The sequence below is a fragment of the Rhopalosiphum padi genome, chromosome 1 (genome assembly GCF_020882245.1).
Source record: "Rhopalosiphum padi isolate XX-2018 chromosome 1, ASM2088224v1, whole genome shotgun sequence".
Taxonomy (NCBI): Eukaryota; Metazoa; Arthropoda; class Insecta; order Hemiptera; family Aphididae; genus Rhopalosiphum; species Rhopalosiphum padi.
The window spans coordinates 81095218-81120969 of NC_083597.1; the positions used below are offsets into that span (position 1 = coordinate 81095218).

At 26.1% G+C, this 25752-nt stretch overlaps 1 protein-coding gene across 7 annotated transcripts in view; it reads right to left on the minus strand.

Annotated features, from left to right (window-relative positions):
• Positions 1-3779: 3779 nt before the first annotated feature.
• The window catches only part of LOC132922587 (protein Gawky), a 34641-nt gene continuing 12668 nt past the window's right edge, over positions 3780-25752 (minus strand). For 4 of the 7 annotated variants that reach the window (XM_060986205.1, XM_060986172.1, XM_060986180.1 and 1 more), the window contains 21 exons: positions 24498-24533; positions 23859-23934; positions 23547-23767; positions 22844-23348; positions 22275-22771; positions 21842-22197; positions 21537-21739; positions 19398-19574; positions 18639-18843; positions 18372-18579; positions 18225-18299; positions 17920-18138; positions 17748-17849; positions 17377-17667; positions 17137-17316; positions 16881-17059; positions 16562-16727; positions 14247-14491; positions 13927-14182; positions 13537-13656; positions 3780-12460 (listed from right to left, as the gene is read on the minus strand). In XM_060986205.1, coding sequence (XP_060842188.1) covers positions 12065-12460; positions 13537-13656; positions 13927-14182; positions 14247-14491; positions 16562-16727; positions 16881-17059; positions 17137-17316; positions 17377-17667; positions 17748-17849; positions 17920-18138; positions 18225-18299; positions 18372-18579; positions 18639-18843; positions 19398-19574; positions 21537-21739; positions 21842-22197; positions 22275-22771; positions 22844-23348; positions 23547-23767; positions 23859-23934; positions 24498-24500 — 4680 coding nt within the window. In that variant the 5' untranslated portion in view covers positions 24501-24533 and the 3' untranslated portion in view covers positions 3780-12064. The remainder of the gene's footprint in view (positions 12461-13536; positions 13657-13926; positions 14183-14246; positions 14492-16561; positions 16728-16880; positions 17060-17136; positions 17317-17376; positions 17668-17747; positions 17850-17919; positions 18139-18224; positions 18300-18371; positions 18580-18638; positions 18844-19397; positions 19575-21536; positions 21740-21841; positions 22198-22274; positions 22772-22843; positions 23349-23546; positions 23768-23858; positions 23935-24497; positions 24534-25752) is intronic. The other 3 variants (XM_060986189.1, XM_060986197.1, XM_060986222.1) reach the window with 3 other exon arrangements.

The following is a 25752-nucleotide window of genomic DNA, read 5'->3' on the forward strand; positions in this document are numbered from 1 at the left end:
CTGATCACTGCGAAAATCTTTGTCTTTTGTACTGGAACATCTGGAACATTTGTAAATGAATAGTTCTCCACCTTCTAATTTAATTAGTGGTTTACTTGTACATATAAATTCATTATTTTTTTATCCGACAATAGCTATTTAAACAGATATAATATTCTCCCAATAAGGATATTCATTGTTCACGATACCTAATAGGTAGAATTATTTTATTTTTTAGATTAAATATTATGGACCATGGAATGGTGCGTAACATTAATTTGTCTATAGCTGTGGATTTATATCATTGCTATTAAAAATTTCATCTTGTTGATCATATTTAAAAATGAAATATAATAAAAAACATATAATATAGAAAATATTAAATATAATAATAGAATATCAATGGTATAACAAATCATCAGTGAATAAATATGCGAGAAGTTGCGTAGTGTATGCATATATGATATATCAAACATTACCTACTACGCGGTAGTTTGGTAAATCATCGCTGATATTGGCAACATTTTTTTATTTTGGTTAATACGCTATGTCTACAATCTACATAGTATATGATCTAAGATTATACTTAAGTAGTCCGTAGTTTAAACTTTAATTTTAAAGAATTATCATAGATTAATATAAATTAAATTAAATTAATATTAATATAACTGTAAACTCCACGAAAGTAATAAATGAAGCTGAAGCGATAGACCTTCTCATGCTATGCATCAATGCATAATCTCATGTATTATTTATAAATTATTTCGCGTATTTTTTTAAATGGTAAAAAATAATTTTTAATTAATTTATATTTTATTAAAAATCATATTTAAAATAAATTGTGTGCCAATCACGTATTCTCTGTCCAGAGAGAGAACGCGCCGATTCTGCGCAACCCCCCGCGTCACTACCATGCTATATAATATCAAAACTGGTTCGTTTATGGCTGGGTATCATTGGAAATGCACAGAAATATTGATTTTCATCAATCAGCGGCACATTCTTTCGCTGGGCAGAATATAGTTCTATATCTGTTGATTCTATTTAACGGCATAGGTACGATTATACGAGTATTATATAATAATAGATAGTATAGGCAGTGGTAGTATGATGAGGAATTTCATGAAGCTATTGCCTCACAACAGTCACAACCCAATTGGGTGGTGATAGCCAACCTCTTGGCTCTTATATTATACATTTGCACCCCCTGCAATTTCCGGTGGCGCCACGAACTAAGAAAAATTGTTCAAAAAGGAGGCTAAAGTCCCTTATAGGTTAACTAACCCTGGGTACGCACCAGGTTGCATTCTCTGCGTCAAAGATCTGGAGTCTGGACACGACAATTTTAATACCATTATATCTATTCTGTACTAATACTACGTAAATATGGAAATATATAACATAATAAAGCTGAAGAGTTTATACGTTTTTTGTTTAAACGCGTTCTTCTCAAGAAATACCAGATTTGAAAAATGATTTTTGTATTTGATAGCCCAATTATTTAATGAGGAAGGTTATAAGCTATTTAAAATCACGCTAAGCACGACTTTTAAAAACGGAGAAAAAAGGAATTTACATTAAAAAAAAAATAGCTCTTGGCATGCAATGCGATGGGTCGGGGTCCGATAATATCCATAATGTCAGTTAATAATGAAACCGGTTTTAAATAGTTGTACTAACTTATACATAAGTCATAAGAGGTGGCATTTTTTTAAGAGCAACGAAGGGTACGGGAAGATCTAATAAATAATAAAAATGTATAGTATACCTACCTATCAGTGTGTCATAGTCTGTATTTTAATAATTATCAGATAATAATAGAATGATTTTAAATTTACTAAATACTATAAACAAAAATAAAAGCCACATTGAAATGAAATATTAAATCCAATTCATATAAGTAGTTTATTGTGTAATTTGTGTTCAATAGAATCAACTTTATGTTGTTAACTTTACTATTAGCTTGTAAGGATTTAACCTAAGTTTAAAGCATTATCATTTATCTGTGAAATATATATAAGTTTTATTTTTAAATTATAATATTATATATATAGTGTAGATTGCATAAAAGTTGAAACATTGTAAATGGCAAACAAACATAACTAATGTTCTCAACTTCAAGTTTATATGAAGAAAGTTTATATTACGCGTGGAGTCAGAGAGAAAACTAATAGTGAGCTGAAATTGTTCAATGTATAATATGGCTCATGAGTCATGAGTGTAAACTAACTAGAAATTAGTAGGTAACTATATTATTTTTTGTCAATATTGTAAAATTAGAAAAAATATAAATATGTGCCGCGAAATGAACGATGGTTTAAACGACGAAAAATGTGCAATACCGTGTTATCGGTTCGGTTAGGTTAAATTGAAAAAAAAATTGTTAAAATTTAAAATGTCTTTAAATATATGTTATTTCATGTCAAGAAAACAAAAGTATAAACTATACTATCAGAGAAAATGTCAAGTGCACGTTTTTATAACAATTCTTACGATAATTTAGGTAACCTATATAATTCCTAAGTTGCGTTTATATTTTAATCATGACGATTAAAAATCCACGGAAATATTATAAATTTATAATAAATGATATAAGCATTCCATATTTCCTTAATTATCATTATTACTGATAAAGTGATAACATTTATACACAATATAATTAGTTTCCCCAGAAAGAAAATAATTGCCACTGTGAAAGCATCCTTATATTATTACTTATATTTTATAATATGTATCTAATCACTTTTTATATAGTTTAGCCTATATAATATTCACAAAAATTATAATTTTCTCAATTTGAAAAAGATATAAAATACAAAAAACATGTTAATATACAAATAGAATGGTACTTACCAAAAATCATGTCCAAATGAATTATATTGTAATTTTATATAGGTATATATATAATATATTATATATATATATTGTTCTTTATAAATGGCCTTTGAATATTATATTCTCGCATGTTTTAAATAAATAACAAAATGTAGTTCGTTTTTATAAGCTCGAATGATCTGTTTTATATATTTGTGGAATGATCATAGTTAGTGGAATTCTTTTTTTAATTAGACATATTGTGATTTGTGATAATATCGGTAAAACTCTAATTTGGGTAGGTTAATTTGTTAAATTAAAAGTGTCCCCAAAACATTCTACATCCCATAGTGAAATAAACATTTTTAAGTCAAATATATTCTTTACAATATCTAAGTTGTGAATAATTACGGTTAACGTAATAACATCGATAGTTTCTCCATAAATGGCATAAACACTATAAATTAAAACAATAAGATGATTTAAATTTTAATTCTATATAAATTTAAATTATACAAAAAATAATCTTATTGTTTCTTAAAGCAAAATAAAATATTTAAAAAAAACGTACACAATTTAACAATTAAACCAAACGTATATGAGCATGCCGGAATTGAGTTACTGCACCGGTGTAGCTAGTGATTATAAATAAAATAATTGTTTGCTGCCTTTATGGGGGTAAATACTACCTTGTGGAATTGAAAAAGGTTGGTAAACGGTTAATAAAGATATTTGTTTACAAATATCCTGCCAACAGCTCTGTGTTTGAAGACTATATCTTATGTAATATCGCCTTGAGGTGGAATCATCAACCGCACATACGTTTGACCGTTCATCTAATGTAAAGATACTTTATTTTGATTTGAAAGGAAGAGGTGGCTGGATAAATTATACGAACTCAGTCCATACAATAATGTGGTACAAGTCTCACTTGTATAGTAATAATATACATCATTTTTGGGAATGTAAATAAAAAAATTCACAGATAATTAATTACAACCTTTATTGAATTACGAATAATTACAAAACAATCAAAATGGGTTAATAATATTCGCTAAGATAATATCATTTTATTATAACCAAGAGAGAAAGCAATATACCTATATTGCACGTACAACAGCTACTAAAATTAATGTTTTCTCAATAGTATATTAAATACATAATATTTTTTAATCATTAAATATAATTCTTAAACATTATTAATAATTAAGTTGTAATATATATAAATATATATACATATATATATATTAATATATTTATACGTAAATGTATGTTTCCATTCTAATTTTGGCCTTAGCTAATAGATACAAAACATTACATAATAATTGCATAGGTAATTTAAAAACCACAAATAGAAAGGAAAACAATGTGTACGTCATTTTTATAGGGCCATTTCGCGCCCATAAGATATTTAAGTGAAAATTCGATCAGAAATCTTTAACAGCCAGGTACAAAAATTATTAGTTGGTTAAAAATTGCAATTATTATCACTCGATTACATGGTAATACATTTAAAATTTATAATAATTAAATATATATATATATATATATATTATGTATAATATGTACGACTCATCTTAAATAAAACAAAAAATACCACTAAAAGGCCACTTAGTCACTTAAAAAAAAAAATTTTAAAAATGGGTCAAATGCCATAAAATATGTATTTTTCTTATAAAACATACGATATAAGGCAAATCCATTTGATAATGTTAGCAGTGAACATTGAGATTTCGTTAAATGTAAGTCTCCGATACTCGTTTTTTTTTAAAATTATTATGTATACATAATAATGATAATAATAAAAAAAGACGTCCAAGTTAGTTTTCAGGCGGTATCTTATTTTATTTCTCAAAGCAGAAATATAAACTATTAAATAATAATATATTATAATGGTCAATAAGTTTCCATCACCGTCTAGGTATATATTATATAAATTAATACGATTTTAAAGTTAAAACATTTCCATTTCATTATTAATTTCTAAGTATGTTCTGTGACCAATTTAGATATATTATCCATACATAAATATATATATATATATACATATATGTATAATAATAATAATAATATATTCTTAACTAATTTTTATAATACATTATAATTTTTATATGATTAAAAAATAAAATTAAATAAATAAACATAGTTCAACGATGTTTTTTCTCCCAAGTATAATATAATAATATAATATGATATACATTTACCACTAGGCATGACTAGAGTTATTAAATATATTGTGTAAAATAAAACTAGCGGCACACACGAAAATTTAAAATAAGTCGACTATTTTTTTTTTTTTTTTGTAAACATAATTTTTTCTTATGAAAATCGGCGTTGGCAAAAACAAAAAAACAAAAAAAATACTTTTAAACACGTCGAAACCCATACATTTAAGTTTTTGGTCCTTTTCGTATATATACAAACATATGCATAAAATATTATGTTAATTGTATGCAAAAATATGTTTCTCGCACAGGGAACTACATACATTAACACTGTGTTACGGGTAATATTAATTATATTATATATTTATATTGAATTGAAATTCTATAAAAGAGAACAATTTTTAGAGAGCAAGAGGATAGGTAGGCACAAAAATATTTAATTGATAAACATTTGTGTTAAGGCACATATTTTATTTGTAAACGTTTGAGAGGTTCGAAACGCACATTTATATATGTATTTATAATATGTAGATACACGTTTTAAGGAAGACAGATTTTAAGGTTGATGGCGGCTGGGAAGCGAATATAATGTCTATACACAATAGAATAGCATCTAGATTTGATATATATGTAAATATAAATCATCAACCTTAGGTATCGGTTCTCAATACCATATTATACATAATAATATACGGTACTTATAGCATCGTTTGCACTCGTATTATTGATATCACAATGAAATATCCAGGGGGTCCACTTTTGTTTACCATAAAATATAAATACACACCATGAAAAACAAAAAATCATGTTAAAAATGACAGATAGGAAAAACAGAACATCGCCATATTACGCGAAGATATATAATTCATATGAATATATGTTAATTACGATATTGATATCGATATCGATACAATATTATAATATACTGATATTAATTATTTTTTAGTTATTAATAATATTATTCACATTGGTGTTGTAAAAGAAATATATACCTTTGTGCGGATTGAGCTTCTCTCTCTCTCTCTCTCTCTCTCACTCTCTCTCTATACATACATACATATATATAAATATATATATATACATTTATTTTACATCAGTTTTATTTATTCGTTTTGCCAACATCAATACTCACGAAAAAAAAATATGAAACCTTTTTTTTTCTATAATATTTATAATAATAATAATAATACGGCGAACAAAGCGAGAAGAAAATTTTAAAAATTGGTATAACATTAACCCTGTTTATCATTATTTATATTATTATTATTATTTTTTTTTTTTTTTGGTAAACCATATCCGCAGCAAAATAATTGATTAATAACAGACTTGCAAAAATCACTAAAATGGAAATCATAGTGCGCAGAGACCTATAACTTTTGAGCAAAAATAAGACGAAAACTTCAGTTACCCCTGAATATAAAAATGTGCTATTAATTATGATATATATAATGGAAATATCTCGAAATAATTATTTTTAATAAATTATTAAAAAAAAAATAATTTATAAGATATGAGATTTAAATTGGAAAATATTATCTTTTTTCTTTTCACAAATTGTAGAAATCACACATGCGCGCACATACATAATAATATTATTGTTTCGTACAAAACCCAACGAGAAAATAAAAAAATTTTCAGTCTAACCGGCAAAATCACATTGATAACAAATTATGGTTACTGACAAATAAAATACGCGGGAAGCGGATAACATATTTATCGGATTTATAATAATAATAATATAACAGATATGTTAAACCCCTATACATTATGGTCAGTAAAAAGTTAGTAATTGAGTATTTTTTTTTTTATATTAATTTATTAAAATGTTATTATTATTATTGTCAAACTATCAACAAACAATATGATTGTCTGTTGGTTAAGTAAGGTTAAAGAACTGGACTAGTTTAGATATTTTATGTATAAATTAATTTATTCTTTTAATAATAGGTATCTAAGAATATCTATTTTATCAAATACTTAATATTGTTTAGTCTTTTCTTTGCTTGTAATGACTGCTGGTTCATGAGAACATATTGTTATTACTGGGATCGTGATATTGAAATTATCGTACCTTCGCAGATCCTCTATTATAATTTATTTGAACGCTCGCTACAATTCTTACTACAAACGACGTGATTAAATAAGACAGTAATTTAATAGGAAATACAATTTGCGATATATTGTTACATATGAAACATTTAACGAAAACATGAAAAATAATAGATACTGGTAAAGAAATCACTTGATTAATTTGGTAACATATCTTATATATTTCAACAAAATATTTTAACATGAATAAGTACACACTATATTATAATATAGTGCTAGAATATAAGCAGAATATACCGGTAACCAGTGGTAGGGGGCAGTGGTTAAAAGTGTTGTTCAAGGCGTACACAACATTAAAACGTAAATATTTTAGTTGAACACATTAACACACCAGATCAACATTATTTACGTTGTGCATACAATATAATAAATTTAATTCACCAATTTCCCGAAAAAAAAACCAATAATAATAATTATAATAATAATAAACAAAAATAAACAGTACACTACACTTAACATTTACAAGTTTTATTAATGATATCAATCACATGGTTACAAATACAACTAGTATGAATTTAAATATTTTGAGAATACTAATACCCAGCCCCCCGGTCATTTAAAATAAAGAGAACAAATTGCAAGCTCAAAATTACGCGACAAAGTCTAATCCCTAATTTATTATTATTTATATGTTTAGAACATTTTATAATTATTGGAGAAACACACTTAATAACGATTTGGGGAACAAATAGAATACGCATAAACACATTGAATATGTACCTACACAATCACCCTTAATCGTTTACTTAATTATTTGTCTATAGATTAAAAAAAACCGCACGTTACTTCCTACGAGCCTAGAGACACACATTTCTAGTCGCATGGGCACGAGAGACACTCTCAATATTCATTATCAGTCTCATAAAAAAACATCATTATCCATCAATAGGCTCTGCGATTTTAAGGATCACATTAAAAATAAAATAACGCTTTACTTAAAATTAACTTTTTCATAAATATTACAGTTATTACACTCGTTTTTTTTTTTTTTTTTAACTTTATTATCAGTTTTATTCTTTAAATATTTAACTAATTGAACATCGTGGCACTTTTTAATCACAAATCTGTGTTTCGATATGAATTCGACATAACAAATAGGTAAAATGATGAATAAATATAGGTAATGAAAAGTTAACACGTAAGGATAAAACTTAAAATATGAAACACAATAAGACCCCCTTTTTACTTTTTTTAAAAAAATGTTCATTTTACATATTTTATTATCATTTATTAGTTATATTTAATTTTTTTTTTTTTTTTTGATTATGAAACATGTTATATTCTTTAAATATGTATTCCTTTTATGTGTCGTTTTCAAAAATACAATAAAATGCACATGACACATATGGTCAATTGAATTGAATTAAAAGGTTTTAATGAGAATTTTTAAATTCTACTGAGGTAATCACCCATGAGGAACTTTGTAAATAAACTAAAGAATAATCAATAACATCAAATTATGTATCTATATAATACATATATATATACATATAAATATAATATATATATATTATATAAAAATAAAAACTAAAGAAAACAAATGGACAAAATGAGTATTGCTTAAAAAGGACTATAATGTTTAGGAATGCACTCATGAATGGCTAAGAGTATGCGAATGATTACGGGTCAGACTAATTCAGTAGGAAATATAATACCCAAATATACAATCAAAATCAAAACGAATGTTTAAGTTAAAATCACATATGGGACCAACATTTCAATATGTAAAGGTATAATGCATTCAATTCTGAGGAAAATAGTTTTCTAACTCATATAAATGATTAGATGATGGGGTTAGGGACAAATAGGGCTTTAATAAGTTGTCGCAATTCATTATAAGTTTATAGTTTTTGTTACACATAGGTCATACACACATATCGCTTAATAAAAGTGATTATTGCTTAATAGTTTAGACAAACAAAAAATGCCAGGAGTGTTAAATTATTCTTATTTTTTTTTTGTGAAATGTTTTTTTTTTAATTTTTTTTTTTTATCAATATCACAAAAATAAGTGAGCAGTGAAATGTTAATATACATATATTTATATATATATATATATATTAGTATAATGCATTAATGATTATTTGACTATGACTTTTCATGGTAATACAAGATCACAATGCTCCCTGGCAAAAGCACAAAATTATAATTATATAATAATTACTACATACCCCTGACACAACCCCGACTCTCATACACACCTTAACTTATATCTAATCTTAGAAAAAGATTCCATTATGTAAAATAACTTTTATATAATAATTATCAATTATGAATAGTCTATAAAATAGAAGGACGATTTGTATATAGTTAACACATGTGACAAATTATCTTAAAAATAATGTTATTTAGCTTAAAAAACTATTGACTAAAAATTAACCACACATTAATTTTTTTACATTTTTTTTCTTTCAATTTTGGTTATTTAGTTTTAGTTTTAATTTTTAGCAAAAAAAAAAATATATATATATATATAATCATAATAATAATATAATAATAATAATAATAATAATAATAAAAATAATAATAATAACAAAATAAACATGGAGTTAATATTACTTTTTGGTTTTACTTGGCAAAGACAATTTATCTACGGATGTTTTTTGTGTGTTTAAAAATTATCTAAAACTTAATTCTAGTGCAGAGTGCATCACACCACCCTTCCCCCACAAAAAAAAAAAAAAAACAATTAATGATTCTTATGTATTTAAATTAAATTTAAATTTATAACTATGGAAGACATATCTACTTGCCTTCTGAACACAATCAATCTTAAATTTAATAATAATTGGGAGAGTATCACTGTCCGTTTTCATATATTTTTTTGTTTTTTTCTTTGTTTTTTGGAACATTAATTTATAATAATTTATAATTTATTATTGATGTGCCAAAAAAATAAGAATACAGAAAAGTGTAAGAGAATAGAACACTAAAAAGGAGATCAAACAAATTGTGTTAACAACTTTTAGAAATTTTTTTTCTTTTTTTTTATGACAAAAAAATTAAGTAAAAATAATTTATTTGTAGTTTAATGGCACGTTTGAAAAAAAAAATATATGGAAGTACAGAACAAAAATTTTTTAACTGGTGATGAAATTTGTCAGTCGGAAAGAAAATTAATTTATATTGTATTAAAATAATAATAATAATAATAATAATAATAATAATAATAAGAATAATAAAAATAATAAAAAAAAATTCATATTCATAGATCACAGTATAAGGATAAGCATCTTTTAACAATTTTATTTATCACATGAAGCGTATTGGTTTTAGATCGTCTTAAAATTATCAACATACGTGTTTTAAAAATGGTACTTTTGGGAAGTTACTTCTCCAAAAAGACATTTACCCCACAATACTTTATAATACTTAAAAAAAAACTATTTAATAAAATAAACCAACAGATATTGAGATCTACGGCTAAACTAATTTTACTGGTGATTTTTCCAAAGGGGATGGGGAGGGAAACTTTAAAGAACTAATTGACATTTTTTTTTTTTTGTTCTGCAACATAAAATATTTTAAATCAATTATTTTTAAAAAATATTGCTAAATGAACGTTTTAACAAATTTTATATTGTATTGCAACAAAATTGATTGTATTTAGAGATCATGTTATTGTGCATGAAAAAAACATTATTTATTGGAATATTGTATGTATAACATAAATATATATATATTTTTTTTACAATTTTATTTTCCAATAAATTATATTTCAAGTCTTCATAATTTGAATTTAGAATAAACTGACTTAAACGAATTGCTAAAACAAAATCAAAATTACAAACGATCACCGAAAATGTATTTTAACATTTAGTATGCGTATGTGTATGTGTATGTGTGTGTGTGTATATGAATATTTTTTTTAAAATAATCAGTCTTAATTTATATTTAAGCAGTCACAAAAAAAGAAAAAAAAAGAAAGCTATTTCCCCCAAATTTGATTTAAAATATTTTATTTAAACTGAATATTGTGTCTACCAATTTTTTATCTTTCATTTTCACTCCTTCATTAATAAATTTGAATTAAAGATATGCCCAACAATTTATTAAATGCTAAAAGGTAAAATTGTGTAATTTCCTAACATTAAATAATCTAAGAAATTAAAATCTAAAAAAAAAATTAGGCAACAATTTTTTATGGTTGGTCATCGCTTAAGTCTTTAACACGAAATACTGTTTTTGTACTAGTAACAATCTATTCAAATACATGAAGGCCCATATACAAACACATGCGCATATACATTATTATCAATTTTCTTTTAATATTTATAGGGAAGATATTTTTGTACTTAACCATCTAATTTAAAACACAACAATAATAACAACATGGACAATAATATTTTTGCTTTTTTTTTTCTTTTCATCTTTTACTTTAAATATATATATATGTATATATATATATATATATATATAATATACATAATATTTTTAGACCTATAAGTTTAACACTATCCTAAAACAATTTATAATCATACTTTTTAATTCCTTTTTTAATAATAAAAAAAAAAAAACATAGGAAGAAATTTATATATAATATTGTAGCTGGTGAACATGATAAAATTAATCACTAAAAACCTCATTCATAAATTAAAAACACCCCGTAACCGTCTTAATGTCTAAAGTCACAAAACTACTAAAATATTAAAATTAAATTTTAATCCTTATTTACTTTGGTAGTATACAATTAAAAATAAAAAGAAGAACTCACATTATAAATTAATAAAATAAAAACATTCAAGTCTTAAAAAATTATAGGTGTGCTGCCAAAACGATTACCCAGAGTCGAATGGCAAGCAGAATAAAATTATATAATATCTAAAATATAAACTTGGCTCGATTTGTTTTAAGCTTAATAAATAAGTCGATTAAGTGTTCATGGTGTTCTAAGACCTTATTATAAAAATGACGTTATATTTGGACTCTGTTATAAGTCAGGATTGTATGTATAAATATATATGTATATATATACATATATATACACGTATTTATCTTTACATTGTTTCACTACCTAAAAGATCGCCAGGCATAAAAGAATTTAAAGATGATGGAGTGGTGCGGTGTGGATCAATTTGGTCAGCTCCAGCCCCCCAAAGAGAGGATGTATTACCAGGAGGTCCAGAGTTGTTGCCACCCCACAGTTGATTATTGGCCCAAGTATCTGAACCCTGTTGCCCCTGAGAGTTGCCGATATTTCCATTCCGGCCATTATTCCAGTTCGGCTGTTGTTGTTGTTGCTGTTGTTGTTGTTGTTGAGCAGAATTGTTGCCACTTGTGTTGCCCCCACCACCACTCAGATGTGTAAGTAGCATTTGTACTTCAGCATCTGTAGGTGATTCAGCAAATATTGTTGTATTGCCAAGTACACAATTGTTCAACGCTCCTTGAGCCTAATAAACAATCAGGCCCCCAAAAATGTTTGTATAGATATTTTGCTAGTAAAATGTAGATATCTAATATATAAATGAAAGTTCTTTAATTTCTATTTACAATAATTAATTACTAATTTTGTTTACACACTAAAAAAGTTTTTTGTATCCAGAATGTAATAACATAGAAATGTTAAAATATTTTCACTTACTTAACTTATACTTATTAATTAAAACCATGAAACAATTGTTGTACTTTATTATTAGTACATATTCTGATTTATTATACTTGACATTATTTTAAGCTAATTATGGCCATTCTCTTTAAGCACAATAAATATATATATTTTTTTTTCATGTTCAATTATTTTAAAATGTTAATAGAAAATCCAATCAATTTAAGAGCATATATCATAATATCATGACAAATATATTGATAATTATATATCAATAATAATATAATATACAAATTACTTTCTTAGTCAAAAACTATTTTCTTTTAGAATAAATATGGTATTATGGAGGGAATTATTATATTTAGTTAGTCATTAATAATGACTCGTTAAATTATATTGTAGCTATAACATTATTTATTAATAATTAATACCATGGCACATTTTTTTTTTCAAAATCTTAAAATAAATTACACTTATATACTACTATAGGTAACTAGGATACATAATTTAAATTAATATAATTCTTTTAAAAAATTACTGTTACGTTAAATTTTAGTTTCTGAGTGTAAATACAATTTTTTTTTTAACTAAATGCTATGCACAAATATTTTTAAAATAATTGGCAAAATTTTAGCATTTATAACATCCCAAGAAAATAAAAACAAGAAATTTATTGAAGAATTCATAAAATATTAGTCACAAACAGGAATTTTAAACAAATAATTAATATAAAGAGCCATTTTCATTAATGTTGATTAAATGTGATTTTAAGTAAAATTAAAATTTCTACTCAGAATCAACTAATACATAAGAATTTTTTTTGCAAATTATTAATTATTCCTTTGTCCAAAATGTTGGTGAACTGATTATCTTAAACATATGTACTCATATTTATCGTCAAAAATATTAAAAATCACTTACCTTGCTAGCTTCTTCTCTAGTTGAATATTTGGCTAATGCTATTCCATGATTTAAATACATATGAAAATTCAACAATGGTCCATGTTGAATGCAAAGAGTTTTTAATGTTGATCCATCAATCTATTAAATAAATATAAATATTTAAAATAATGATGGGGATTACTTATATTCAGATGTTCAAATATTTGATTAACATATAGTTTTAAGTTGAATTTACTTAGTAATATTTAGATAATTATTGTGTATATTACTCAAACATTAGTTAGATCAAAAATAAATATACAAATGATCTATTTAAAAATAAAATGTATTATCGTGTACATACATTTACTTGAACTATCTTTCTAAAATATAAGGTTAATTATTAATTATTGTTTTTATATTAATTACTTGTTGTGTTAAGTTTCTTAGCAATAGCCATGTACTAGCTACATTATTAGATGAGGATTGCCACGATGAAGTATTATTGGAAGGCCATCGAGGCCAACCATTATTAGGTGCATTTCCTGCTTTGTTAGAACCTCCAGTCAGTCCAGGTGGTGGTCCACGAGACTTACCGCTTGATCCTAAAACACCACCCCAAAGATCACTTCCAGGATTATTATCAGCCCAATTGTTTTTTGGTCCATTCACTTTTCCTAGTGGACTAAAAGAAAAAACAATTTTTTAATTTTTAATTAATTAAATTATAAGTTTAAATGTATACATACCTAGTAAATGATGATTGTGTAGATGAAGGAGGTGGATTAAAACTCCAAGTTGAAGATGAAAGAGACAAAGGTGTTAATGGCATATCAACTGTTGATTGAGAATTAGTTGGTGAAGTCTTTCCACCACTGTTGAACAAGTCTGAATTATTTGAGTCTTTAATTGTGGCTGCTAATGATAGTGGACTACGCACTACTGAACCAGGTGTAATAGTAGGATCATCTTCAATATTTTTCATCTGATTACCCTACAATATAAAAGTTACATTTAATCAATACAATTTATAATAAAAAACAAACATATGTGATATACATTTTTAATATAATTTGCATTTTTGTGCTATTTATAGATGTTTTAAATTTGTAATTATTATTTTTTTTTTTAATAAAAAAAGTTTAACATTCAATACAATGTTCCTTATAAGATTTTCATACTCCAATTAAAAATTATTAAAATATATCAAAATTATAATAATTTGCAAATTAATAAAGTTTTTAAATTTAACACCTAAGGTGAAAAAGTATAATATTAGATTTCTTGACATACTCTGAAGTAAGTTTCCCAATTTATTTTTAATTATAAATTATGATTATATTGATTATTAATAAAAGTTCATAATTAATTTTAAGTTACATTTCCTTATCTTATTTGTTATATCATTTTATTATAATACCTTCAAACCTATATCAAAACAAATATTTTGCTTAGTACAACAATAATCAAATCATGAAAATCAAAAGTTATAACCCTGAAATTAAATAGATACTAATTATTGTTGAAACACTTTGTATTCAAATATTGCATATTATTGATTCTAAATATAATGTATTACATTGTAATTAAAAAAAAAACCATTACTAAATAATAATAATTATAAAGGTTTTAACATTTTTTTAATATAGTTTAAATCAGAAACAGATGATAAATTTAGAAAAAAAAATATTAGGATAATTTTTTTATAGTTCTTTTTCTAATATATCTAAACTAAGTTAGATACCGTTAACTAATCTGGTCCACTAAATTCAATGAAAAGATGTTTTGCAAACAATATGTAATATTTTTGACAGGGACTATGAAATAAGAAACATCAAAGAATTGGATAACCTCTATAAGGAACCTAACTTTATTGGGTCCCTGAAGAGCACAAGGATAAGTAGGACGGGTCATGTATGGAGATCAGAAGGAATGATTGGATCAATAAATAAATAGAGACCTGACACAAAAAGACCTAAAGGACGCCTTGACAGAGATGGATAGATCGAGTACAAGAAGACTTGAAACTATTGAAACGTAAGGATCGCAGAAAAATGTGCAAACGATAGAGAGAGATGGAGACAATATGTTGTTGCGGCAATAAAGCCGAGAAGCCTAGAAGAAAGAAGAATATTATATTTTATTAAAAACAAACTATATATTTAAGCTATGTATATACACACAATATAAACATACAAAATACATAAAACGAATAGGTAAAATCTGTGGTTCAGTTTGCTGGTCCTATTTCCGGCCTGGTGTTTGCACGCACTCACTGACCTAATGTATGTAGAATTTGTGTAGCAGGATATAAGCTCTTAATATGAAAAATTAATTTGGCTTTCCAGTAAAAATTTTATTGTTTACATAATTTGAAAAACTTAAAAAGAAACCTAGTACTAAATTTTCAAATTTTAGATATAAATTCAAAATTGCCACGGATTTTGTTAAAATTATTTAATTAATAGCTTACAACAAAAATATTAAGACTTTTGATTTTCAATATTTTTTAATTGGAAAATTAATAACTTATAAGGAGCTAGCTTGGTATTAAATTTTCAAGCATTTTTAACCAGCAAAGTAAATAATTTTTAATTGAAATTTATATATAAAAAAAAAAAACTGAAAAAAAAAAAATAGAAAATAGCTCAAAAGATTTGAAATATTTTATATAAATGTTTCTAGTTATTTGTTCTCGAGTCACACCAAAAATTAAAATCAATCTTGTTAACAATTAGATTTGCATAAAAATTTTTGTTCTTTAATTTTTTTTTCTCAATTATTAAAAGAAGGTACTTAGAATTTTTAACTACTTATCATGTACACATTGTAAAATCAATACATTCATTGCTCTGCTCAGAATCTAAAAAAAACTAAAATTGAACAGGTCAATATAAATTCCCTATAATATATTCTACTACTACAGAGCATACAGAGATAATAAATGCACTTATGGTGTCTCCTGAATAAATGAAACTTATAAATTCTATTATAGAACAACAGTAGGTAGGTCTTAGACAATTAATATACTTCAATGAAAAATGTAAAATAAAATAATAATCACCTTCCACGGTTTTCCTGGTTCAAATTCGGGCACAAGATCAGTAGCAAATGCAGATGACGTAGAATTAGACTGAGAGTTTGATCCATTGTTGGGCCAAATATCTTTATTGTCTTCAGCATTGTCTGGCCATCCACTATCAGAACGAGCACCAACATTAGTCCAAGTACTAAAATTATTTGGTAAATGAAACAAAAAAGAATAACTAAATACTTGTTTATTAAAAATAGCAAAGGTATAAATCTAAATTTATTTTGAATACAGGAAAAACTGATCAGTTTTTATACAGTAAAGTTCACAAAATATATAATATCAAATTTACCCGTCTCCTTGGCTGAGTAATGAATTGAAGGTAGGAGAAGTATTTCCAGGAGTAGATTTAGAATTGGCTCCTGGTGCTCTGCTAAAATCGTTGCCCATTCCTAAATCATCTTTGTCTAAATTAGGTAATTTCCACTGGTTTAACCTTGATTGTTGACTTGTTTGGAATCCTTGTCCACTCTAAACAGTAATATTAAATGTGATCAGTCAGTAAAGATAAATTAAATGTTTGGAAAAATAACAAAATGTAGCCTTACCATTTGAGAATCTTTATTCATTGATAAATCAGAAAAACCTGATTGCAAAAGTGTTAACGGATCATTTTTGAAGAAATCACCGACCTGACCACCCATTAAACCAGATAAACCAGAAAAGTTGGACTGATTTTGGTGGGCTTGTGCTTTCATATGCATGGCTTGATTGTTAGCGATTTGATTCTACAATTACATAATTTTAATTAATATCAGTAATCCAATGAGATATTAATCGCAAATTACTTGTAGTGATGCTATTTGTTGCCGGGCTTTATTGATGGCTATTGCAGCTGTCACCATGGCAGGGCCAGATTTGGGATTATTAGCAACGGCTGCTTGTATTTGAACATTCTGTTGCAAAATTTTGATCTGCTGCAGTAACTGATTAAGCATAATTAATGTCTGTGGTGCCAATGGCTGATTTAGTATTTGGTGATTTAAATATCCTGCTTGCACAGCCATTTGAATTTGTTGCACTAACATTCTTAACTGTTGTGCGGTAGGTTGATTTTGCATTTGCCTTGAACCGCCACCCTAAATATAAGATAATAAAAATTAAGCTGAATTGAAATTGTCGGTTACAATGTATATTCACAATATAATATTATCCATACCTGAGAATATTGTTGTTGCATCGTATTTTGTTGTGCAGGTGGCTGCTGTTGGGCTAATATTTTCTGTAGCATGGCTTGTTGTTGGTTAGAATTATTTCCAATCTTTAATTAAAAATTAATCAATTAATGAATACTTAACATTAAAATATTTATAGATTTAAATTGAACTTACAGATGGCACAGCAAAAGGTAGTTGTTGTGAGTTGAATCGTTGTTGATTAATATTAGATCGATCAAATGGATTTTGATCATCTGGATGTTGGCCACGACCACTATGTGTATTCCATGAATCTAAACCTCCTCCTCCAGGACCTCTAGTAGACATCAAAAACTCTAATGCTTCTTCCATACTAATATTATAAGAACGTGTAACTGCTTCAACATCCTCTTTCTGAAATTTATTTTTATTAATAAAAATATAATTGAACAGATATTAATAAAACTGAATAGAAATACTACTTAGTTAAAATTAGGTACCTTGACTCCCATTTCAGCAAGAATTCTGTATGATTTACTTTGCCATATATAATCTTTATTTTGATTCTTTTGTCCCTAAATAATAAAAAAAAAAAATGTAAAATGTATTTACGAACTAAAATTTATGAGTAGCATTAAAACACGTACAATATTCTTCTGTCCCCAAGAACTTTGATCCATATCATTGTTACCACAATCACCCCATGAATTTTTAGATTTAGGACCTGGTCCCCATTCAGAATTTGGCCAAGGACCACCTGCATTTCCACTTAAACCCATTTTATCTTCACCCCAAGGACCAGCAACATTCAAATCATGTTGACTTCCTCCACCAACATCACCCCATGTACCATTTCTAAAAATAATTAATATTATATGAGTTATGTTATTTAAAAACAATATGTTCAAAGTTACCTTGGATTTCCAGGCCACAATTGTTGTTGATCAACCATTTTGCTAGGTGGCATACCTGCTCTATTCGGTGGAACACCTGGGGGGCATTGATTACCCATATTACCAGAACCATTATTATTCCTACCAGCTGCAGCAGCCACTGCAGCAGCCATATCAGCTTTACCCCAATGTTTACTCATATTGTGTTGAGTGCTCAATAAACCACCTAAAAATAAATTATTATTATTAACAAAGTTATTCATTTTGAAATAGGATAATTATGTTTAATAGATCCAAAATTAAAAAAATTATAGATAAAAAGAAATATTTTAATTTTTATATTCTAAAAATTTCTTTACTCAGTATGTTATTAACCATGAATATTTCCTATTTATAATAATATAAGTATAGCAAATCTTAGATTTTTAATACATTTATGTGATTATAGTTAAAAAAAAATATAGTTTTCTTTAAACTAATACAATTTATTATTTGTATGAAAATATAAAATAAAAAATATATATATGAAATTACAAAAGAAAGACAAGATAGAAAAGATAGGAGTATTTCAATCAGAATACAGAATAATTAATAATATGTGCTTTATGGTCTATACAAATAAATCTTCAAACCTTTTTTTTTTTTTTGGCACATGTAAACATATAACTATATAACTATTCTCGGTACTACAAAATTAGGGGAAACTAACCTTAACATTAAAAACAAATAAAAATAGACTATATATATCAAACTAAACACTAATAGGTTTGGTTGTCTTACCGCCAGGCACATTGGGCCTAGTTTGAGTATTTCCCCACAAAGATGTGCCATCATCATAATTTAATAAATTGCGCCTGTGATCTGTGGGTGAAGGTTCTTCCCATCCATTTCCTTTGTTGTTGTTATTCATAGGATTTAAATCTTTGGGTGGTGGTGGTCCTGACCACTGATTAATTACTGAAAACAGCATAAAGAACTTTTTGCTTCAATTCATAAAGAATCTATTTACAACCATGTATATGAATGTGTAAATATTTAAATTAGTTATCCACCAGTGACAATAGTAAAGCATTAAATAAAAATTTAAGCTAATTAAGCTTTTAAAAATAAATATTAATGAATGTATAGGTTGTTTTGGTCTTTTATACATAAAAAATAATTATAATTACCCATATAAATAATAAATTAATAGTATTAATTTAAAAATGACAATCTCATTTTAGAATTAATACCATTTTCATAAAAAAAATAAAAATAAATAGTATTAACACATGAATTGAAACAATTTTTGAATATAAATTTTAAAATAAAATATTCTAATTCTAAATGATGAAATAATTTAAATGTTTGAAAAGTAATTTTAAAATTATATTGTACTAAAAAATAAATCAAGAAAAATATATAAGTTCTTGCATTTGACAAAGTTAACATCTTAAAACATGTTTTTTTTTATCATACATAACTTATTAACAAATATTTCAATTTAATTACTTGTATAATAGAACAGTCATTATATAATACCTAAAATATGCTCATAATAAAATGATTTAACTTAACCACCACCTTCATTAATTTTATAGACAAATATAATACAATTGAGTTTTTTAAATCAAAGATATAAATATATTAGTTTATAATGGAACATACGTTTATTAACCAATTATGTATAGATCAAAACGTGAATTTTAATAATCTATATACAATATTAAGAAAGACCCACTTAACTAAAATACATAGAAACCAGAATGTGTACCTAAGGGAAGGCTTGAAGATTTATAATTATTTTACAATCACTGTTGGTAAATCATGCACCAACATCAATAATATAACTAATAATAAATTATATAGATATTTATAGTTAAACATGTACAAAGCTAATACATCTTAAGTATACAACAAACAAATTTAACTATAATTAGTTTATATATTATTTAATCTATTTTTTTTTTTTTTTTTTTTTAATATAAATTTTAGCAGCTATAAGAAAATTATTTTTTAATTTTAATACATCAAAATTTAAAATATTTCATATTTGATGGTATTTAAAAAATATTTATACAAAACTTCTATACAATAGAATAGAATAATTTTTAATCAAAAAATTGAATTATATTAATTTAAAATTTTAGTTATAACTTGCATAATATGCTAATATTACTCTTAAGATAAGATACTAAAATGATTTTGCTTTTATAAGTAATATACTCATGTAAGAATGTATCAGAATCTAATAAAAAAATTCATGTCCTGTTAAAGTCAAAATAGATATTTCTAAATCTATATATCTTATAAAAATGTATATTTTTAATGAACAACAAAGAGATTAAATTATATTTTTATTTACAAATTGATATTAAAAGTAAAAATTATAAGTATTAAAAATGTTATGTTAGTTATGTATGAATATGTTGATAGATAAAAAAAAGGGCAGAGTAGATAAAAAAAAAACACTTGCTCTAAAGCAGAACAAAATATAACTGATACAAAGACCTACATTTTAAATAATTATTTGTTTTTAAAATGATTCAAATATTTTAGGTAGTAATTTATACCAAGTAATAATATATTAAAAAGTTAAGATGAATTTTAAAATAAATTCCATACATGTTGTTAACAGAACTTATTTGGACATCAAGTAATTCAAGTTAGCAGCCAGTAAGTAGATTAGTGTTATCCTTATTAAATTCATAAAATCATGTAAGTCATAAATCAAAAATTGAATATAGTTATAAACTAAGAGATAAATTAGTTTTAATTACAAAGCATTAAAATGCAATCATATTTTTATAGATTTTGTATAAATTAACAATTTGATTTACACGAACAAGTAGTATTTATTATTATGCTTTTAAATTTAAACCTTTTAACTCCAGTTGCTTATAATTATTAAATATAATATTTAAAACAATGATAAACTACCTGGCACAGGTCCTTGTCCAAGTTTTGCACCTGGTGTAGCTATAACTGAAGGTGGTGGTCCAACTGATGGAGGTTGAACATGATGTTGCATGTGATGTGGTGGTGGTCCACCCCACATAGGTTCCATACCAGCACCACCACCTGATAAAGTACCATTCAAACGACCACTTATACCACCACGAGCATCACTACCAATTCCTCTGCTATTAATAAATAAATAAAAATATATAATTAACTTGTATTATTTAAATAGAAATGTTGTAATTGAAGGTTATCTTAACTAAAATATTTGCTTATAAAATTACCTATGATCAACAATTCCATTCGGTAAAATGTCTCGACGATGAGGACCCTGATCAATAGATCCTGGTGGCCGATTGAGATCATTCCATGCAGTATTGCCAGAATTCCAGGATTGACCTTCAGGTCCAATGTCTTTCTTAGGAGGCCCTCCCCACATTGGACCACCCGGTCCTTGTGGAGGAGGTTGTCCTTGACCCCACTGATTGCTCATAGTAGTAGTTGGATTTATGCCCCAATTACCTGTATTTGCTTCTGCTCCACTTACACTACTAACATCATCATCTTCACCCCAAGTACCGCCAATATTGGACGCTGGAGTATGTCCCCAAGGTGTTTTAGATGCATTTTGTACTGGAATCTATAAATAAGAATGAAATAATTTAAAGATTTCTAATATTAAGGTATTAGTTTTTAACTTAAGTTATAATAAATTACTTGTATAGGAGGTTGTCCACCATTTCGTAAAGTTGCTTCCCACAAATCTGTACCATTATTGACTTTGCTCCATCCAGGACCACCAGTTAATCCTGTTAATGGTCCATCCTTAGTATTAGGTTCTGGACTATGCGGAACATCCCACTGACTATCTTGATTAACATGTTGGCCGCCCCATCCATCTTGAGCATATAAAGCTTCTCGCATTGTATTTATTTGTTCCAATTGTTGTTTAGTTGAGGAGTTAGTAGCTCCATTCCCACCATTTGTTGGAGGTGAATTACTAGATTGAGGATTAGAAACTGCGCCTGAAGTAGTGCTAGCTGTAGTAGTTGTTGTTGATGAATTACCAGTAACCTGAGGTACTGAAGAGGCAGGTAGGTTTTTTCCAGCTGCCTGAGCCCATGATGTAGTATTTTGTTGATTAGTGGCCTGTGATGTAGATATAGTACCATTGCCGCTTGATGATCCAGGGTTTGAACTTTGTCCTTTATTACCTATTAATAAATTACATTATTAATATAATTACTTAAAAACAATACATAAAAGTAAATAATATTCCAAAATACCTATGTTAGATGTTTGACTAGTATTATTTGAGCTGGTACTAGAGGACTGAGGGCTTTGTTGCCAAGGGCCATTAGAGACAGCATTTGGTGGAGATTGACCATCAACAAGTGGACTTGTATTCCAGTTCGAAGTACCAGTGACAGATGCGGGTACTTGTGTAGTGCCGGGATTTCCCCAACCAGCTGTAGCTGTACCGTTACCAGATGCCAGAGTTGTTTCACCACCTCCTAACAAACGACATACAGTGGAAATACCCCAATTTCGTTTGTACTGTGCGATCGGATCAACATAAAGTTTGTTAAATGGAATGGTTTTGTACATTGCGCTTTGATCATCACTGTCATTATCACTTGTTGAACAATTAGACTTAACCCTAAAACTAATAGTAGTAGTAACATCTTTAATGTGAGCACCAGAGTAGCAAGCCAGCAAGGTTCGTTTTCCAGTTCCCCCCCTTGTAGAACTATCAACGTCACTGGCAGTTACCATCGTACCATACAAATCCTATAACAATTAATAAAATATATCAATTTATTTTTAAGAAATATTTTCATAATTAGTTGTTTAGTTTACAACAATGATAATATAATAGGTATTTACTTTAAAGCTAAATAATTTAAAATCAGTATTACATTCATTAATGAAATAATATTAGTATTTAACTGTACATTCAGTTAAAATATGACAAACTCAATAATTTACCTGTGTTTGTTGATGGGACGGAGGATCTCTAGTAAATCTAAATGTTGAGCTGGATATCACAGACCAATTTAGGGGGATGGTGGGCAAATGCAACACAAACGATGGTGATGATTGTCGGGAATGGCAGAGGGAGCCAGCTCCTCCTCCAACTACCACCCCGGTAATCTTATTTCTTGCTATTACAGCAAAGTGATCAGCCTTATCAATGACATTACACCATTCTAATAAATTTAAAAATATATTATTTATATTAATATAATTTTTAAATAAGTAACACTCAAGGTTAGGAAGATTTGTTATATTATTCTTTACCTGTACTTAAAGACAAGGCATTATTACAACTTAAGTTGGATGGTAAGGTAACTTTTGTGGCACACACAATATCATCCTAAAATAATAGAAATTTTGATAAGTATATACAATAAATCTAATAAATTTATTAGTAATAATTATAATAAATGAATGATTTATGTATTATGTATTAAAATTAATTTAAAAGTTTATTTTATATTAGTTTAATTATAAATTAATTATCGTAGAACTTCTATTAATATTAAATAAATATATATAATACAAAACATTAAAGAAGAGCTAAACTCTAATATAATATAATTTTCATAATAATAATAAACATAGATAATTATCTAAATACTTTATATCAGAAATAAAATCAATAAAATATTTTATATTTACATTCTTTGTTTTTACAAAGTTGTATGTATATATTTGGTTCTAAAGAATCTACAATATATCTTAACAATAAATTAGAAATAAATTAGCACATGAAATTTATGTATAAAAAAAGAATGAATAATAAAAAATATATATTTAATAAGAATCCACTTTTAATTTAAATAAAGCTAACATAGGTATTTAAATTTAAATTTTTAAATAGTTATAACATTTATTTTATAGAACTAAATAAAAAATACTTGTTTGATTATTAATTACCATCAAGCTCCTATTTCCGTTTGTCTTTATTTCCTCCTGAAAAAAAAAATATATATTTTATTAACTTGAAAATATTGTAACTAAAAGAAATATCTATAAATTATGTATTGTTAAATGTATATTATTTTTATGTATTGTTCCAAAAATGTAGAAAATAAAACAGGGTTCAATATGGATAACAACAAAACTAAATGAGACAATTTTTTTTTTTTTTAGAGGGTATCATATACATACAATTATACTCCTGATTTATAAATTGTTTTTCTTATCATTTACAATTTCAATTAAATAAAAAAAAGGAGATTTTTATGCAATGCTACTATATAATATGTTTTGAATGTAAAAAAATAAAAAGAATATTTTATGATTTATTGATATTACAGTAAAACCTCAAAAAAAAAAAAATATTTTATCAACATTTATCGAAATAAATCAATACCTATCTTACCTCCGGAGGCATAAAGCCACTCCCTAAAAGGAGATGCAGTCTAGTGGTTATCTGAATTGAAAATCTTAATTTTTACAATACCATAACTTTTTGTTATATGTATGAATATTTAAGTGTTATTTGTTTCTTATTTAAAATTAAATGTTAACAAAAAAAAATTTAAAAATTAAATAATGTTAATACATTATGGTCTAATACAAGATAAATAAATTAATCAAAACATAATAATCTATACATTTGTTGTGTGCCACAACAACCTCAAAGGCAGCCGAGGCAATGCCGCTAATTGTTGGCTCAGGAGGTCCCGACGGCACCCCGCATCTATTTAAAATAATTACATTGAAGTCTAATGTTTAAGTCAAATAAAAATATTTATTTTTATTATAGTTATGCTATTTAATTTGTTGTTGAAAAACGGGGCCCAATATCCATAATAATATCTATATTTATCAACATAATTATATTATTATAGTGTTTTATTGTTTTATTTTTATTGCGTTACTTTTATGAGAGGAATTGAGAATTCCCGAAATAATCTTTGTAATCACTAGAGTAGGGTTAGAATGTTTTTATGCAACTAAAATGAATGAATATATGTATATGCATATATGCACTAAAAACCAACTATACGTGAAAATTTTGAAAAATATGCATTAAAAAATAAAGAAATGTGGACAAAAAAAATACAATAAATACATATGTAGACAAATTTAATTATTAAGAGGGCATTATACCTTACTAATGTAGATCATACCAAATTTTCTTTCTGCAGAACTCATTTTGTGATGTTAGCTTTAATATTAGAGT